General features: G+C 39.8%; 1 protein-coding gene across 15 annotated transcripts in view; it reads left to right on the top strand.

The window, feature by feature from the left end:
• Nucleotides 1–19432, top strand: part of LOC105233888 (basic-leucine zipper transcription factor A) — a 222175-nt gene that overhangs the window by 62142 nt on the left and 140601 nt on the right. For 11 of the 15 annotated variants that reach the window (XM_049460281.1, XM_049460278.1, XM_049460280.1 and 8 more), the window contains exon 1: nt 5171–5209. The exons of the other annotated variants lie outside the window; for them this stretch is intronic. In XM_049460281.1, the coding sequence (XP_049316238.1) occupies nt 5186–5209 (24 nt within the window). In that variant the 5' untranslated portion in view covers nt 5171–5185. Of the gene's footprint in view, nt 1–5170; nt 5210–19432 lie in introns of those variants that run through there. 15 annotated transcript variants of the gene reach the window in all.

The following is a 19432-nucleotide window of genomic DNA, read 5'->3' as shown; positions in this document are numbered from 1 at the left end:
CATCGTTGTCCTCATGTTTGAATCGCTTCAAATATGATTTAAAACAGCCGTGTCCAGTGAGAACTTGGGTGAGGTAAAAATCTACTTCTCCGTGCGGTCTATTAAGCCATAGTTCTATTTTAGGGATTAGGCAGAAAGTCCAGCGACAATTTCGGCTGTCTTCCCATCGTTTTTGCCAGCGCTTCACCGTATCTGCTCTGGCTTTCTCCTTTTGGATTCTGGGCGTTACTCTCTCATTTGAACGGTATGTGAGCTCTTTGACTAAGAGGTCTAGCGGGTGTAAGCCCGCGATCACTAGGGCAGCGCCTTCGGATACTGTACGAAACGCGGAGCATACTCTTAATGCGCATATTGTGTACGTAGAAAAAAGGCCGCGACGATATGATTTGACTTCAAGAGCTTTCTCCCATATTTGGGCGCCATATAGAGCAACTGACTTTAATACTCCGGCTAGTAGTCGTCTCCTATTTTGTTTTGGTCCACGGGTATTAAGCATTAGCCGGGTTAGAGCTCTGCATATTTTCGTAGCTTTTTCACTTGCATAAGCTACGTGTTCTTTAAACGATAATCTTGCGTCAAGAACGATACCCAAATATTTTATAGCAGGCTGAGTGGTTATGCTTACACCTTTAGAGCAGAATGTAGCAACTTCCCGGACCTTTCTGCCTGTAATAAGTACGGCTTCTGTTTTGCTCTCTGCCAGAGATAGTCCATTAGCTTCGAGCCAGTCGCTAATTTGAGAAATTGTTGTGTTGGTTACCGAAACTATATCCTCTATATGTTTAGTTATTACCACCAGGCAATGTCGTCTGCAAACCCAATGATATAAACGTTTTCCGGTACTTTGAGTCGCAGTACTCCGTCATACATTATATTCCAGAGAAGGGGCCCAAGTACAGATCCCTGTGGCACTCCCCCAGAGATTTTGTATTTTTTGTAGCCCTGGTTTGTGTTATAGCATAGGGTCCTCTCGTTGAAGTAGCTGACTATTAGGTTGAAGAGATATGCCGGTACCGAGAAGTTTTTAACGCGCTTAGTATACTTGACCATGATGCCGTATTGAACGCATTTTTGACGTCGAGGGTTGCAACCATGCAGTATTTGATGGTACCACCTTTCCATCTTTTCCCACTAATGGCATTTTCCATTCACTAGGGTCACCGCTGCGATTGTTGATCTTGCCTTCCTAAATCCAAATTGGTTTGGGGATAAACCGCCGGCGTTGTCAATGGCCTTACTTAAGTGTTGATAAATGATCCGCTCAAGAATTTTTCCCGCAGAGTTCAACATGCAGAGTGGTCGGTAGTGGGACGGGTCTGTCAGCGGTTTGTTAGGTTTTGGCAGCAATATTAGGTTTTGCCTTTTCCAAATTGTTGGGAAACAACCATCCTGCATGCACAAATTGAAAAGTGCTCTGAATGGGTCTATGTTCGTAACAATCGCTGTTTTAAGCGCTATATTTGGGATATCATCAGGTCCTGAGGCTTTACGTGGGTCGAGTCGGTCGCATGTCTCTATAACCTCTTCGTTCGTTACTTCTGGTACCAACTCGCTTTGTTGTAACATCGCGATCTCTCGAGGTAGTTGGGGACGGGTCGGGAAAATTACTGAGACAATTCTGTCAAGGGTTGTGTAGGAGGTTGGCATTTGATCTCGAATGCGTAGTTTCCCCATTACTGTCTTGTATGCGAGCCCCTAAGCATTGTTATCAGCATCGTCACAGAGCTTGAGAAAACATTCCTGTTTACTTTTTTTGATGGCCTGTTTCAGGAGCTTTCTCTTGGCCTTGAAACTTGCTTGTAGGGAGTTGTATTCGTAGGTACCACGAGACCTTTGGTATAAGCGTCTTACTTTTTGGCATTCTTTTCGCAGCTTAGCAATTGAGTCGTTCCACCAGTAAACGGGGGGATGATGATTACGCCGTGGAAGCTTCGATATTGATATGTCGCATGCACACTTAATGTGGCTCATAATCAATGAAGTCGCCTGGTTAACCGACCGCAAGTTGTCAGGCAGAGTAGTGGGTCCAAAGGCTTCTTCGAAGAGGTCTGGGTCGAATGTTTTGGGTCGCCATGAACTTCTTGTTAGGGTCGGTAAGTGGAGCCGAGTTTGCGGAGCATTTACCTCAAGTATGATGGCATAGTGATCGCTGAAAGTGTACTGGTCGCTAATTTGCCATTGCGATCTACGAACTAGGCTTGAGTTTACGAAAGTAAGGTCTATCACTGATTGTCGGCCGCCTTTGTTGAACGTGCATTGGTTACTTGTGTTGAGAAGCTCAAGATCAAGGGAAGCAAAATCTTCTAGTAAGGCTTTGCCCCTACTATTAGTTCTTTTGCATCCCCATTCAATAGCCCAGGCATTAAAACCGCCAGCTATTACCAATTTAGTTCTACCTCGGGCATCGGTCACAATGTTGTCGACAATATTCTTAAATTCCTCATCGTTGATGCTGACTCCAATTGAGGGAAGCTTGGGTTATATTTCCATACAGCCGCCTTATTTTTTGTGTCAGTTAACCAGCTTACACTCCGCTTGGTTTTGTATGGTTCGCTGAGTAATGCCACGTCGATCTGCTTTTCAGCGATCGTCTGTTTTAGCAGGTCCTGTGCCGCTTGACAATGGTTAAGGTTGAGTTGTAATAATCTCATACGACCTTTTGTGCAGCCTTCTTATATACCGGGCACCTGACGCTTCCAGTGAAATGCTCAGTTTCTTTGGATCCTGCCTTCAGGCAGAGTAAGCATTTCGGCTTATTGGTGCAGTCCTTGGCTTGATGTTCACCTTCGCCACACCTTCTGCAGATCCTAGACCTATCCTCGTTTGTGCACACTTTCGCTGTGTGACCATAGTCAAGAAGCATCGCTGCGGCTGCCTATGTTCCCGAATACGGCAGATTACCCACCCGACTTTCAGCTTTCTATTTTGTAGAAGCTGTCTAGCTGCCTCAACCGGGAGTTTTATGAGTGCAGTTTGAGTGTCTCCGTAGGCCTTTCTTATGCCCTTAATTGCTGAGATCGACAACTCCTTGTCTCGCAACTCTCTTTGCAGAGCATAGAGAACCTCTTCCTTACTGGTGATTTCATCCAAGTCTTTACACTCAAGTAAGATCTCCTGGGTCAACAATTTAGCGTTTGCTTGGTCACCAAGGCAATTCTTCATATTTTCGTGCGAGTCTCTTGGTATCACTGTACCACTTAGCTGTAGCAGCATTTCTCCGCCTTGTGTTTTGCGTATTTTTGTTACCATATTTCCGAATGCGTTCAGATTAGAGTCTGTCTTAATTTTGCGTAGGATTTCAGCATAGGTAAGATTCCCATTTTTTGAGATTAATATGGCCTGGGGCTTTTTCTTCGGCAATTTCGTAGACTTTTGGTTAGCTTTCCTAGCTATGTACTATGTTCCACGGTTCCTCCATTGGTTTCGGAGAGTCGCAGTTAGCCTCTTGTGATGTTTTTGTGCCCAACTGAGTTGCTGGTAGTGACTTTGTGGTGCCTTCTAAATTGTTGGTATTGACGCTGTCCTTCATTATAATTGATCGTTTAAACTGACCAATTAGATTTGTTCTCGCCCGGGTTTTTGGCGAATTAAAACAAGTTCGTTTCGATTGTTGTTGAGTCTGCTCCTCTGCTATTGGTTCTTCAGAGCTCTTTGCGCGGCCTCGTTTCGGTTGGGTAATTGGGAGAGATGCCGCCTCTCTAACTTCTCTTGTTGCTTGTTTTTGTAGTTTTGCTATTTGATCTATTATATTTCGCATGTGCTGGTTGACATGTCTTTGCTTCTGGCTGTGCGTGAGAGAGATTAGCTTATCTATTAGCACTCCCAGAGCGGACAGCGCGTTCTCTCCTTCGCTCATTGATACCACCAAATCACTGCTATTGGTTTTATTTGCAGAAGACATGTTGACTACGCTTAAGTCGTTAGTCGAAGCTAAACCATTGTCCACAGGAGTCACCTCGCAGGCAGATGATTTAGCAACTTTAATGCTCTGTAATATGGGCATTGTTGTCTGTCGGTCCGGCGATCGGGGAGTCTTATTGCTCCGAGTGAATGGGCTAACATCCTCCTTATTACCAGTGAAGGTATTTGCTTGTTTGGCTTTAGCTGACATTTCCTCAGCTACGCCTGCAGCAATCCTTTAGTACTGGTGATCACGTAAATTCCTCAGGAATGAATCCCTCGGTAATTTCTTTTATTGTGGAACGTGGATTGTGGTATGTGTAGTTTTTTGTGGAAGGGAGAGAGAGAATATGCGCTCTTTGCGAATTCTCTTTTCTGTGACCTTGGCACAAGAAAAAAAAAAACTAGATATTTAAAATATATTTTTCCACTTACTTCTTTTACACGAGAGCACCTGCTCAGTTTAGTGATTAGTGTTGGATGCTGTGGGCACTGCGTTTTCGCGCACTTGGGAAATAATTTTTGGGTATTTCCACTAGTAGCTGGTGCCATAAGCGGAGCACCAGAAAACACGTCACTTTCACTTCACTTGTGTGTATGTGGGGTGACATATTGTTGACATGTGTATGTTGTGTATGCATTATTTGTGTGGGAATGACATACGCCCATATTTATGTAAAGGGTGGGCCATCTAACGTTTTAAATCTGAATGATCTATATTTCGGCATTGGAAACATCAAATACCATTCGGAAAGTGACAGATATTCAGTAAAAAATCTAAAATTTATGAAATGGGTCGCTATTCACTATTCTACACGTTTCAGTTCGCAGATTGGGCAGAAGATCGTTTGACCGAGGATGGTCAATTTTACCGAAAAATCATCTTTTCGGACGAGACTCATTTCCACCTCGAGGTTACGTTAACAAGCAGAATTGCCGCATTTGGGGCACAGAAAATCCGCACATAATCGTCGAGAAGCCAACGCACCCAGCACCAATCACTCTATGGTGCGGATTTTGGTCTTTTGGAATCATCGGCCCATTTTTCTTCGAAAATGAAGAAGGAACCACCGCAACCATCTATGGTAAGCGATATCGCGCACTGTTAACCGAATTTTTCTTCAAGCAAATTGAAGGGGAAGACTTGGACAACATTTAGTTTCAGCAGGACGGCGCTACGTGCCATACTGCAAACGCTACACTCAATCTTTTACGCCCTATTTTCAAAATTTAAAATTTTATATGGCTACATATAGGGTGTACAGTGACTCACACGACCAACCGGATGAACTCAGCTTTAACTTTGGATGTGAGTTAATGCTATTGATATTATAATCTAGCTTAACACATTGTATATCATGAAAAAGGCAATTTTATGCACTTTTTATTTTTTACATAACCCATAAAAAATTTAACTTCATATTTAACATAAACACAAAAAGTCCAATACACACTTCAAATTCATCTCCCACGACTAACCGGATAAAACCCAATGGAAACCCACTGTAAAGTAACGGGACCTTTATTTCATTTAAAATTCTGTAAAAATGTGTAGAGCTAATTCTTATATTGAACCAGATGTAAATTTCATTGCTTGGTGTTTAGTTATATCAAAAATGGCTCCTTCACGTACTCAGACATCTATTGACATTAGAAATTTAAAAATACGACTTCGAGAAGATGGAAAAACTATAAAAGAAATATCAGATATAGTAAAGCGAAGTACTTCCACTATCCACGATATTGTAAGAAGGTTTCGGAAGGAAAATAGAGTGTGTAACATATCCAGAAAAGGCCAAGGAAAAATACTAACAGAAAATGATGAGCGTTTCATATTGCGAATTATTAGAAACAATCCGGCATCTACAGCAGAACTATAAAAATTATAGTTGAAAAGGGTCTAGGCAAAAAAGTTTCAACAGAAACTATTTGACGAACACTTCGGAACAACAATTTGCATGGAAGGGCGATGGTAAAAAAGCCATATATATCGGAAAAAATAAGAAAATTTTCGTATGCATGCTTACTTAGTATAGGGTTTATACTGATTATTGCTCCTGAACTAGGGAATATGACGAACTCGTCAGATATTTTTAATGTCACGAAATAATTGCATTGACGTCTTCGTCGTGTAGGTATTCTGGCTACTTTCTTAGATTATGTGTGAAGGAGGCAAATGTGACATCTAACATAAAAAATAGCGGAATAACTGCTGTGTTGATAGAAATGTCTATTATAATTTGAGATATTCAAATATATTTTCGAAGCATTGCACTAAAACGTGCTGTACTTAAACAGAAACGAAAGAGTATATGCGTACAATATCAAACTGATCCTCAAAAAAAATTGCTAAATATTTGGAATGGTAGAATAGAACTGCCACCAAACACGCAGTGCAATGGATCATAACTGGCTCAGTAATTATTCGATGAATACTATACCACGTGCATCCCAAAAGACTGATGCCAAAACCTTGCCAGACGAATTTTTCGTCTTTTCACACTTGTAGACTGGTTCGTAATGTGCCTGGACGGGTCACTGTTGATTGGACTACAGTGTGAAATGATGGAGCCATGTTTCTATGTCACATATCGACGCAAAAAATCGGTATTATTATAATTAAAGAGCACTCAAACACTTTTCAGAACCCGCAATTCGTTGTTTTGTTGAATTGTGCACTTGCTGGGCACCCACTTGCACTGAGCTTTCGCCCCGTTAGGGCGTCCCCTGCCTCCATTGTCCTCGGTGCTCATTCCATCTTTTTCCAACTTAGCAAATCTCTTTCCATCGGTTGATTTCCCTGGTGCAAATTCAACAGTATTATTCGCCCAAAAAGCAGTGCTTTATTAACATACGAAATGCTTTTTGAAACTTTTTTTGGTAACTAACACAAGTTGTTTCACCTAAATTCCTATATTTCATTAACTAATAGTTCCTCAGTAACGCCAAATTTGTATACGTGTCTTTTAAAGGTAGGGGTTGACTAGAAATCATATGGATGATATTTAGTACTACTAAGTGATACTTGTGTTATGAGCACAGAAAACGATGAACGCAGTGGTCGCCGAAAAGAGATTGCTGCCGACGAAAACATCAGGAAACCCCACAAAATAGTTTTGCATTACAGTGAAGTGAAATTGTTCGAGATAGCAGGCACTCTAGAGATATCAACTGAGCGTGTACATCAGAGACATGCAACGGGTAATAAATTTTTGTTCATAATCGGGTATTGATCCGTTACTCTGTCTGATTCGCTCAGTTCGATTCATGTACACTAATCGAACCGTTTGTCTTCAAATTAGCGATAGATAACAACCTGGAATCACTAGCGATCAGCTTATACATGTTTTGTGTATGCACGTTCGCATTTGCAGAAAATACCCGAAATTATGCATACTCATGCTTCATTGGTATGTATACACATATGTACGTACGTCATTTTTTTCTTCTGACATAGACTCCGGTTACGCGATTATAGCAGAGTTAACAAAAGCGCGCCAGTCGTTTCTTCTTTTCGCTACGTGGCTCCAATTGGATATTCCAAGCCAGGTCCTTATCCACCTTGTTGTTCCAATGGAGTGGAGGTCTACCTCTTCCTATGCTTCCCCCGGCGGGTTCTGCGTTGAATACTTTCAGAGCTGGAGTATTTTCGTCCATTCGGACCTAGCCAGCGCAGCCGCTGTCTTTTAATTCGCTAAAGGATCATTAATCTTTCGCAAAACTTTTCTCTCGAAAACTTGCAACGTTGACTCATTAGTTGCTGTCACCATATAGCATAGAGTTTAGTTTTTGTTCGTCTAGAGAGGACTTTAATCTCAATTGCTTACTCAGTCCGAAGTAACACTTGTTGGCAAGAAACATCCTGCGTTGGATTTCCAGGCCAGGCCAAAAATGTCGGTGGTGTTTACACTGGTTCCAAGATAGACGAAATTATCTACGACTTCAAAGTTATGACTTTCAACAGTGACGTAAGAGCCTTGTCTAGTCTGAAGAAAGCAGAACTAACAGCGCGTGTGTTGAGGCCGATGATATCAATATCATCGGCATGCGCCAGCAGCTTTACACTCTTATAGAAGATTGTACCTGCACGATTAAGTTTTGCAGCTCGAATTATTTTCTCCAGCAGCAGGTTGAAGAAGTCGCACGATAGAGAGTCGCCTTGTCTGAAATCTCGTATGGTATCGAACGGCTCGGAGAGGTCCTTCCCGCTCCTGACGGAGATTTTGGTGTTGCTCAACGTCAGTTTACACTGCCGTATTACTTTTGCGGGGATACCAAATTCAGACCCCGCGGCATAAAGGCAACCACTTTTCGTGCTGTCAAAGTCAGCTTTGAAATCGACGAAGAGGTGGTGTGTGTCGATTCTCACGGGGTCTCTTCCAAAATTTGGCGCATGGTGAATATCTGGTCGGTTGTTGATTTGCCAGGTCTAAAGCCACACAGAAAAGGTTCATTCAGTTTGTTGACAGTGGGCTTTAATCTTTCACACAATACGCTCGATACAACCTTATAAGCGACGTTGAGGAGGCTTATCCCACAGTAGTTGGCACAGATTGTGGGGTCTCTCTTTTTGTGGATTGGGCAGAGCACACGTAAATTCCAATCGTTGGGCATGTTTCGTCCAACCATATTTTACAAGGAAGCTGATGCATGCTCCTTATCAGCTCTTCGCCGCCGTGTTTGTCCCTCGGCCCCCGCTGCTTTATTGTTCTTCAGACGAGTAATTGCTATTCGAACTTCTTCATGGTCGGGCAATGGAACGTCTGTTCACCGGCATCGATTGGGGAATCGCGTTCACCTTCTCCTGGTGTTGTACAATCACTGCCATTCAGCAGGCTGGAGAAGTGTTCCCTCCATAATTTTAGTATGCTCTGGCCATCGGTCACTAAATCAAGTTTGGGTTCTACAAGAGTATGCTCTGGTCTTGAAACCTTCTGTAAACTGCCGCATTTTTTCGTAGAATTTTCGAGCATTACCCCTGTCGGCCAGCTTATCAAGCTCTTCGTACTCACGCATTTCGGCCTCTTTCTTTTTCTGTCTGCAAATGCGTCTCGCTTCCCTCTTCAACTCTCGGTATCTATCCCATCCCGCACGTGTTGTGGTCGATCATAACGTTGCGTGGTAGACAGCCTGTTTTCTCTCCGCTGCGACACGGCACTCCTCGTCGTACCAGCTGTTTTTTCTTGCGTTTTTCGGAAACCAATGGTTTCGGTTGCAGCTGTACGCAAGGAGCTTGAAATGCCGTCCCACAGCAGCAATGCAAGTCGAGTAGAAAATCGTTGGCCTACTTGATGTGATGGCAGCTTCTCGACGTCGAACCTTCCTTGTGTTTGTTGACTTGCGTTTTGTGCTGCACAGAGGCGGGTTCGTATCTTGGCTGCAATAAGGTAGTGTTCAGAGTCTATATTTGGACCTCGGACACTGGAGACGTGTCTTCCGTCTATCACAACATGATCGATCTGGTCGGTGGTTTTTCGATCCGGAGACAGCCAGGTGGCTGGATGAATTTTCTTATGTTGGAATGTAGTACTACAAATAACCATATTTCGGGCCCCGGCGAAGTCGATCAGCCTCAACCCTGTTGGGGATGTTTCGTCGTGGAGGCTGAATTTACCGACCGTATTGCCAAAGGTACTTTCTTTGCCCACCCTGGCGTTCAAGTCGTCAAGCACGATTTTGACATCGTGGCGGGGGCAGCTCTCATAGGTGCGCTCCAAGCGCTCGTAGAAGGCATCTTTGGTCACATCGTTCTTCTCTTCCGTCGGGGCGTGGGTGCAAATCAGCGATATGTTGAAGAACTTCGCTTTGATGCGGATTGTGACTAGACGTTCATCCACTGCGGTGAATGAATGTACGTACGTACTCGAAGGAATTTCCATATTTTACGCATAGAAAATTTGTAACATGCGCACATTTTCAAAGCAGATAAATTTTTTGCCCCCCATGATTTAAATCAATCCAGCAGAAAATTTCTGTACTCGTAGATCTACTCGTAGTTTTACTCGTAGTTTACTCGCAGTTTCACATCGATTCAAACAATCGTCGCAACGCTATAACCTGACATGATGCGATTTGAACCGAAGCAAGCCATACCGTTTACTCGATCGTGATTGCCGAAGAAAAGATTGTTCATGTTGCATCAAGTCAATTGACGATGGCGGGTACTGGAATTGATCAACAATGTTGTCTATGATGAACTGAATTGATTTGATTGTGTTTTTGGCGAGTAGATGATTCGGAACAGTACACCCAAGTTTTTGCGTCCATATGTGACTATGGATGAAAGATGGCTCCATCATTACATTCCGAAGTCCTATCGAGAATTACCAGCGTAGACTACACACAATGAACCTGCGCGTGGAAAAACGCAACAGTCGCCTGGGAATGATGTCTGTATTTTGGGATGTAGCTGGAATAATGTATAAACAACGACTATTATATAGCGGAATTTTGTTGTATGAATAACGAAATCGCTGAATTGGAAGAAAACGAAAGTGCTATTTCACCAAGACAATGTGTCACAAGCCATTGAAAACGGTAATAAAAGTCCAAGAATTGGACCTCAAATCGCTACCACTTCCACCGTATTCTCCAAATCTGGCCTCCAGCGATTATTTCCTGTTTTATTTAATATAATTTGTTTTATTATTATTATTGCCGAGGGCTTTTCTAGTGACCTCTTACGTGAAACATGTGGAGCCCATTTTTATGCTCTTGCAATTCGCATGTTCTTCGTGGGTATAATAGTTTTGTTCACCTAACGGTTGTACGTATCACCTAAACCTATGAGAGATAGATAGAGGGTTGTAAATATAAATGATCAGGATGATGAGAAAAGTTGAAATCCGGATGACTGTCTATACGTCCGTCCATCCGTCTGACCACCCGTGCAAGCTGTAACTTGAGTAAAAATTAAAATATCTTGATGAAACTTGATACACATGTTCCTTGGCAAACACAAAAAATACACCTTTGTAGATGGATGTAATCGGAATACTGCCACGCTCACAAAACGCCCTTAATCCATTTAAAGCCAATGGTAGATTTTTCGACCAGCAACTTTGGAAAATCGCCGAGTCGAAAATTATCGACATACATATGTCCTGAGGACAATAATTGTATGTCATCTTGCATCTTTCTGATGTTGACAAACATTTTCTTTTACTAATTAATTAATTTTTTTAAATTTTATCGGATTTTCGCAAGACCTCCATTTTCCATTTTTTTTTAATTCGGAAAAAATAGAGAAAATTTTTGAAAAAAGTAAGCTTTCCTATATATTGTAGTGTTTGTCGCATACTTCACGCAGAATGTATTTTTCAGCAGATCGGTTGCAGTCCACCATCCATCGACCACCGGCCGAAAACGATACGACAAATATTTCCACTTCAATATTTTTGTGTCCTTACTTCTAGGAAGTTAACATAATGCAGGCGAGCCTAAAACTAATGAGTGTAAATGTAGAGCAAAGTGCCGTCTTACAGTTCATACAATTTTTCGTAATTGCATATCAGAAAATAAAAAAAATCGAATAAATACTTGTTCATGGAACATTCAAGAGCTTTCTTTCCAAATATTTCTAGAATAGAATTTTCCAGAAGCTTCCAAGATCACGAATATAAAAAGGAACCCTTCTAGGCAGGTACTTAGTCGGTTGTTGTCCATAAGCCTGAGTAGGTCTTCCAGTGAGATTCGCTGGTATGCCTCCCTGCTGTGCGGAAGTAGAGTATTCCGTTCTGGAGTAAAATATTGACAGTGAAATTTTGAGTTTTCTCTTGAAAATGTTTCGTAAGAGATACCGGGGTCAAAGAGAGATTGAGGAGATTATGGGGCACGCCGATCATGAAATCGCAAATCGCATTCTCCATGCAGATATATTCGACTTAATGGTCTTGCCTCCGGAAACTACAGATGCAGTAAGTGTCACGGAAAATATCGATTAAGAGCTGCAAATACTCAACGATGGAAGTGCGTTTGTGCCTCATCAACTATATTGCGCGTACAATGAAGACTATCCGCAATCGCATTCTCCATGCAGATATAGTCGACTTAATGGTCTTGCCTCCGGAAACTACAGATGCAGTAAGTGTCACGGAAAATATCGATGAAGAGCTGCAAATACTCAACGATGGAACTATATTGCGCGTACAATGAAGACTATCCGCAATCGCATTCTCCATGCAGATATAGTCGACTTAATGGTCTTGCCTCCGGAAACTACAGATGCAGTAAGTGTCACGGAAAATATCGATGAAGAGCTGCAAATACTCAACGATGGAAGTGCGTTTGTGCCTCATCAACTATGTTGCGCGTACAATGAAGACAATCCGAATGCGTCAGCCGATTGTGACGAGACCGAAGAACATTCTACTGAATTATGTAGAATCTAGTTCAAGTTCTCCTGTGACATCCAAATATGCCACACATCTTAAGAACATACAATAATCGAATGGGTGGTGTTGATCTCTTCTATAATGCCATGAACAATTATCGAATTCGCGTTCGAGGAAAAAAGTGGTATTGGCCACTGATAACAAATTGACTTGATGCTGCAATGGTGAACGATTGGAAAATTCATTGTGCTCTCATCAAATATGAAAAGGGAATGTCACGCACCACCGAAAGATGTATTGCACAAAAAATAGAACCATTGGATCAATTACAGTTCGGTATTTATGTTGCAGAATCATTGCTTCGAATGGCAATACCGTGGATGTCGTCTTCTGAGACGTTGACACCACAGTCAACAGCTGTTCGAAGATCCAAAGACGCCGCTCTGGAAGGTGTTCTTAAAGACAAAGTTGGACATGGCTTTAACAAATTAGAGAAGCCTCGCCGTTGTCAAAATTGTCACAAACTTTCGTCATATAAATGCACAAAATGCGATGTAGCTCTACATGTTTTGTGCTTCAATCAATGTCATGAAATAAAAAGATAAGATATTGAACTTTCAGAAACATTTTTCAAAACTGTATCTTTATTTTATCTTTATTTTATTGTAAAAAAAAATGTAATGTGAAATTGAAAAATTAAACAAAATAAACGTTTTGAAGGATAAACTCTAATAAAACACTGTTTCATTTTAGCAATTATCGTTTTCGGCCGACGGTCGATTTTTCGATCACATTCCCGTGGATAAACGGCTTAATGTAAAAATCTCAAAAATTGTAAAGCATAGAGTATTTTCAGAAAAATTAGGTGAATCATGTCATTACTTCCCTTACCTCCCATATACAAACACAACGATTTTCATACCTCCAGTTGACTTTGTACCGCATATATCGGCCAATATGTGAATTATCCCAATGAAAATAAGGGGGCGTTTTTTACTCATAACAGTGTATCTTTGTACCTGGGATGAATAAAATTGGGCGAAAACTGGACCTAGCCTCTAAATGAAATACCCATAACATCCAGGTGACTTTACTCCATATGTTTGGTAACACCTGAATGAACCTCAGGGAACATTTTATTAGTATGTAGTATATTAATAGAGAATAGTATGGGCAAAAATAGATGAAATCGGGTCAATACTACCCTCAACTCCCATATACTGCATGTGTATAATGATTTTCGTTTTTCCAACAAACTTTTTGTCGAAGATCTCGGTCAGTGTATGGGTTATATGTAAATACATTGTGACAAAAAAGCACTCGGCAATTTAAATTCTCCGGGTGAATGATATTTAAAAAATGCATTTTGCTAAGTCATTCGGCCTGTCCTTAATTACCAAATATGAGCACGATCTGTCAGCCAGTTTGTTTACAGCACCTGCTTAGGTCGGTACACCTTAGTAGTGCTTCGCGGGTTTTACAATGGATAAGAATATCTAACAAAGAATTTTTTTCAAATTTTGTATTGAATTATGTATTGTATTATGTAAAGCCCTGACAGACGTCAGCGCTAATATGCATTAGCGGGCTTAATTTACATTTATTTGCGCATTTGACCCATGAAATGCAAGTTTATAATGCATAAGAATTTCGTGCATTTGGTTGAATTTACCAAATTTGAGTAGGCAACACTGCTTAAAAATGATCGAGTTTTGCTATTTTTTGACAGATGCCGCACTGTTGCTATCCATTTTTCCAATATTCTTAACTTTTTTACACACTTTTTCCGCATTACAATCAATTATTGCTCTTAATTTCGCTATACGAGGGCTGTCCGATAAATAACCGACCTCAACGTGAAGCTAGCGGCACATCTGAAAAAAAAGTTTCTACTTCAAATTGTGCATATTATAATAGCTACTCGCCAAAATTTCAGAAATTTATCTTGCGCAATTATCTGTTGACAGTCGTTTTTGTGAGTCTATTTCGGTGATTTCCCCAAAATGGAAAAAATTGAATTTCGAGCTGTAATTAAATTTTTTTTTTTGAAAGGCAATACGCCTTCACAAATCAAAGATGAGTTGGACTCTGTGTATGGTGACTCTGCACCATCGTTTACCACCGTAAAATTTTGGGCAGCTGAATTTAAACGTGGTCGCAGGAGCTTGGAAAATGATGAACGTCCTGGGTGTCCAAAAACTGTAACCACTAACGATAACATCTCTAAAGTTCATCAATTGGTACTAGACGACCGCCGGATTAAAGTTAGCGAAATAGCTGAGATTATGAAGATGTCAAAAGAAACGGTTTGTCACATATTAAACCAAGATTTGGGCATGAGAAAGCTGTCCGCGCGTTGGGTGCCTCGTTTGCTTACGCTAGACGACAAACGTGCGCGCATGAACATTTCCAGCGCTCTGTTGGCTCAGTTTAGAGGCAATAAGACCGAGTTTTGGCGCCGATTGATAACTGTAGACGAAACTTGGATTCATCATTATACGCCCGAAACAAAAAACCAATCTAAACAGTGGATTGAAAAGGGGGAACCAGCCCCAAAAAAACCTAAAGCTGTGTCTTCGGCTGGGAAAATGATGGCGAGTGTTTTTTGGAACAGCCATGGAATTATTTTTATCGACTATCTTGAAAAAGGAAAAACTATAACAGGAGCATACTACGCATCATTATTGGACAAGCTAAAGGAAGAAATTTCGAAAAATCGGCCACATTTGCAAAAAAAGAAAGTCTTGTTCCACCAAGACAACGCACCATCTCACACCTCAACAGTCGCCATGGCGAAAATCCACGAATTGCGGTTCGAACTGCTTGACCATCCACCTTATTCACCGGATCTAGCACCAAGCGACTTTTTTTGTTTCCTCAACTTAAAACTGCGCTCGGCGGCCAGAGATTTTCGTCAAATGAGGAGGCAATCTCTTTCGTGAACTCGTATTTTGCAGACAAAGACGCCAAGTACTATTTGGAAGGGTTGCAGAGATGGGAGCATCGCTGGGAGAAGTGTGTGGAGTTACAAGGAGACTATGTAGAAAAAAAAAAAAAAAAAATTGAAAAAGTCGAGTGCATCATGGTTAGGTCGGTTATTTATCGGACAGCCCTCGTATTATCTTTTAACGTAGATAATAATAAACGAATCTTTTCGTTAAATTTATATTGATTTTCAAAAATTACCAAAACTTCTATTAATAATTTTTCTTATTTATTTTTATTTCACTTTTTTTTTAATAAATAAACAAATTTCACTATCAGCTGTCTAAATGCACAAGCCTGCCGTCTGTCACCATAAAATTTCAATGCGCATTAGCGTTGATTAAAACGCATTAATTTTGCTCGTCTGTCAGGGCTATTAAAGTGATTCAGTTTTATAAAAAAAAAAACATACCTACGAGTGGCACCAAGCCTTCGAAGATGATAAATATATCGTTGAAGACATGGCTCGTTCTGGACGACTTCCAACCTCTTCAACTGATGAAAATATTAAACAAGTGAGGGATATGGTGTTTGAAAATCGTCAGGCAAGTGTTAGACAGATGAAAAGAGAGCTAGACATCTTTGAAGGCGACAATATAAATATTGATAAATAATTAAATATTCAACGTTTTATTTACAATTTCCGGGTACTTCTTTGTACTTGTTCAATACAGTAAAAAATTTATTTACGAATAGGCAAAAACGTGTTTGTCGGTATAAGAATCCAAAGGATTGTACTTGAGGTTTAAATTTGAATATGTTTATACAAACAAATTTCGTTGGAAAAAATATCGGATTTAAAGCTGATTTCCCAATGTCTGATTACCAGCCTTTCTGTTCAGTTAATACAGTTGTCCGCTTAATACATAACATAATAAACATTAACAATGTGCATGGTTAATGGACAAACATCGTGACACGTACTTTTCATATATTGTATAAAGATATTCAATTCAACATAACAAAGAAAGAGATTTAGTACTAAAAATTAAGGTAGCATATTTACCATATCGTGATTGTGATGTGGGCTTTACCGTACCCCGAATTCGGGGTTAAAATGGGATAAAGAATATTTCGAATGTGACTCTCCGAAAAATCACTGATTTTCCCGATTTTTTTTAAATGTTGGAATTAACTAATCAGTCCGATTATTTTATAAATAAATACACTCAGGGCGAACATAAAATGAATTTATTTCTATTTATTTATTGGGTGTATAATAGTTAAATAAATTGTTGAAAAAACACTTAAAAAAATGTCCTGAACGATGTCCACGATATTGCGGCCGTAATTTTGATCAAAAACAAATTTTTCAAAAAGATTATTAATCTATGGAAAGTTTTTTTGGTTTTTGACAAAATGGCGGGGGTTTGAACAAAAATTATCGAACTTTGCCCCTTTTTCCGACTGTTTTCGTAGAAAAAAATGGGGAGATTGCCGAAAAAAAATTAAAACAAAAACGCGATAGCGAATGACGTTAAAAATGTTCTCTCCAAATTGGAGCTAGATATCTCAAAACTCTTCTTTTGAGAGTAGAAACCGTTTGAAAAACACAATTCTGAGAAAAACGCGTTTGAAGATCTGTTCCTTTTTTACAAGAAACCCTGTAGCGACCGTGATAATTTTAATTTTGATTTCTAAACTTGAGGGAGTGTTTATTATAATGCAGTGGCGGATCCACGGGGGTCGGTTGGTGGTTTGGTGATAAAACACCCCCTAAACTCATAGAAAAATATATGTATGTTGATATGGGTTTGGAATAAGGTTTTTGATCAAAAAAAATCACATCAAATTATAAGCAATCATAATAAGTTAGAAGATTTTGTTGTTATCCATATAATTCGAACTTTCTCTACATTTGTACAAGCAGTGTCGCTGAAGCTCAGTGCTTAATTGAGGATTACACGGGATCTCACATTCCATGTTATATTTTCCTTGGTTTTTGAAAGAATTCTTCAAGTATTTGTAACTGACAGATCAATATCCCTATAAATATTCATTGATGCTAGACCATTAAGATTATCTCGACCTGTCGTATTTCGTAATTAGGTTTTAATTCTCTTTAAACTTGAAAAACTTCTTTCCGGTGATGCTATTGAAACAGGCAATAACGCCAATATGCGTAAAATCTTGAAAACATTCCCAAAAGACGTTTTGTTCACTGCTTCTAAAGCTTCGAGAGCATTCCGAAAATGCTTGCCTGAAGTTCGCTGTTTCCACATTTTCACCTCCGCAAGAAAGTTTTGTTCTGAACACTTGATAACCCTTTCATAAAAAGAAAATATTTCTCGAACTTTTTGATCCGGATCCTTCCAAGTTACGATTCTTTCTAATGATTTAATCACGAACGGATGCAATTCGATGTATGTCGATACGGCTTCATGGCTTTCAGCCCATCTTGTTGGGCATACAGATTTCAGTTTTTGTTTTCGACAATCATTTCCAGACTTTTCAATTTCGCTTTTCAACACTTTCAATCGTTTTGGCCAACGGAAAAAGTTGTGTAACGACCCAATTTTTCCTAGTGCATTTCCGATACCAACAACTTCGCAGGCTGAGTTGATTGACAGATTAAAGCTATGCGCCATGCAATGTACATAGATCGCTAATGGGAAACTCAATTTTACGAATGCTTGGGCACCATGAAACTCCCCACTCATTGTTGGAGCTCCATCATACCTTTGGCCATACAAAAAGAGCAGCCAATGCCAACTTTCAAAAGATATTTCATTATCGTTTTCGCTAACCCTTCTCCGGTCGTTTCTGTAACGGGGACAAATGTTAAGAAATCCTCTCGAGAGTTTTCATTTACTTTAATACGACAAGGCCAGTGGATATACAAACATAATAATTCGATAAAAATAGTTTAACGACGTTTGAAATAACATTACGAAAGAAGCTTGGTTGCGAAAATATTCATCAACATGTTCTTTTTTAGTAATATATCATGCGCATTATTATGCATCCATGTCCACTATAACCTGCCCCTGCATTTTACGTAGTACATGGTCAACTTTACAAGCTCCTCATTATCACGTGCATAATTATTTGTCAAGTTGCATAATTAACTCATTCTTTTCAACAGTATAATATGATTTTTCGCAATTCAACTATCCTTATACCCATTTTTTGCACAAGACAAAACGTGTCCTATAATAACTGAATTTTCGCGAGGGAACTGCTATATTAAAAATACGTTGAGTAATACAACTTTTCGTAAAACACCCCGCAAAAAATTTTTCTGGATCCGCCACTGTTATAGTGTATATACGTACTATACATCCGATAATACAAAAAAAAATCGATTTTTAGAAAATTTCACACTGAGACGATCCATTAATTGTGAATACCTTAAAAACTATTAGTTTTATACGGCTATGTAATTCACTCATTATTCCCGTCCTGCTATATGGTGCGGATGCACCATTTCGAATGGACGAAAACAATCCAGCTCTGAAAGTATTCGACGCAGCACTCGCCGGGGGAAGCTGAGGAAGAGGAAGCTGAGGAAGAGGAGCCTGTTTATCCTTTTTGATAACGACGAAAAAGCAAGACAGGAGACTACAAATATTAAAACAGCCAAATTTCTGAAGCTGGTGATGAAAAGAAGCCGGATAATGTCTCTCCAGAAGTTCTGTGAGCTTGATTGGCACCAAGTAACTAATGGTTGTAGTCTCATATCGCATATTTTATATTTTAATGTAATATAAAGATGCCAGAATAATATTAATAATTACATTTTGTTGAAAGTGGTCGATTAGTTCTTGAGGTACATATATGACTGCACGTTTTCTCCATTTTGGATTTTTAATTTAATCATTAAATCTAACCTACATATGTAGGGAGTTATTGCACTTCTAGCAGTTTTCATATAACCTTTAACTCCCACATGCCCGAATTAAAATGGGCGGAGCTATACATTTTTTAGGACAGATATACATATGTATGTCTTAATTCAAGTATGAAGTGATAAAAATTTCAAAGTCCTTAGTGTCCTGGTTCGCTAGTTACAAGAAAGCCTATCGGCAACAGCACTTTTACAAAATTATTGTAAACAAACTAAACACTTTTCCAATGACTTATTTTTATTATATGTACAATGTTGCCTATAGGTAACATCAGGCACAAAAGGGTTAAATATTTGTTTATTTATAATAAGTATAATAATAATCATAAAGTGGAAGTATCCGTCCCAATTAGGTAGGTATTACAAC

Source organism: Bactrocera dorsalis, chromosome 6, assembly GCF_023373825.1.
Source record: "Bactrocera dorsalis isolate Fly_Bdor chromosome 6, ASM2337382v1, whole genome shotgun sequence".
Classification (NCBI taxonomy): Eukaryota; Metazoa; Arthropoda; class Insecta; order Diptera; family Tephritidae; genus Bactrocera; species Bactrocera dorsalis.
This window is presented reverse-complemented; position numbering and strand designations above follow the sequence as displayed.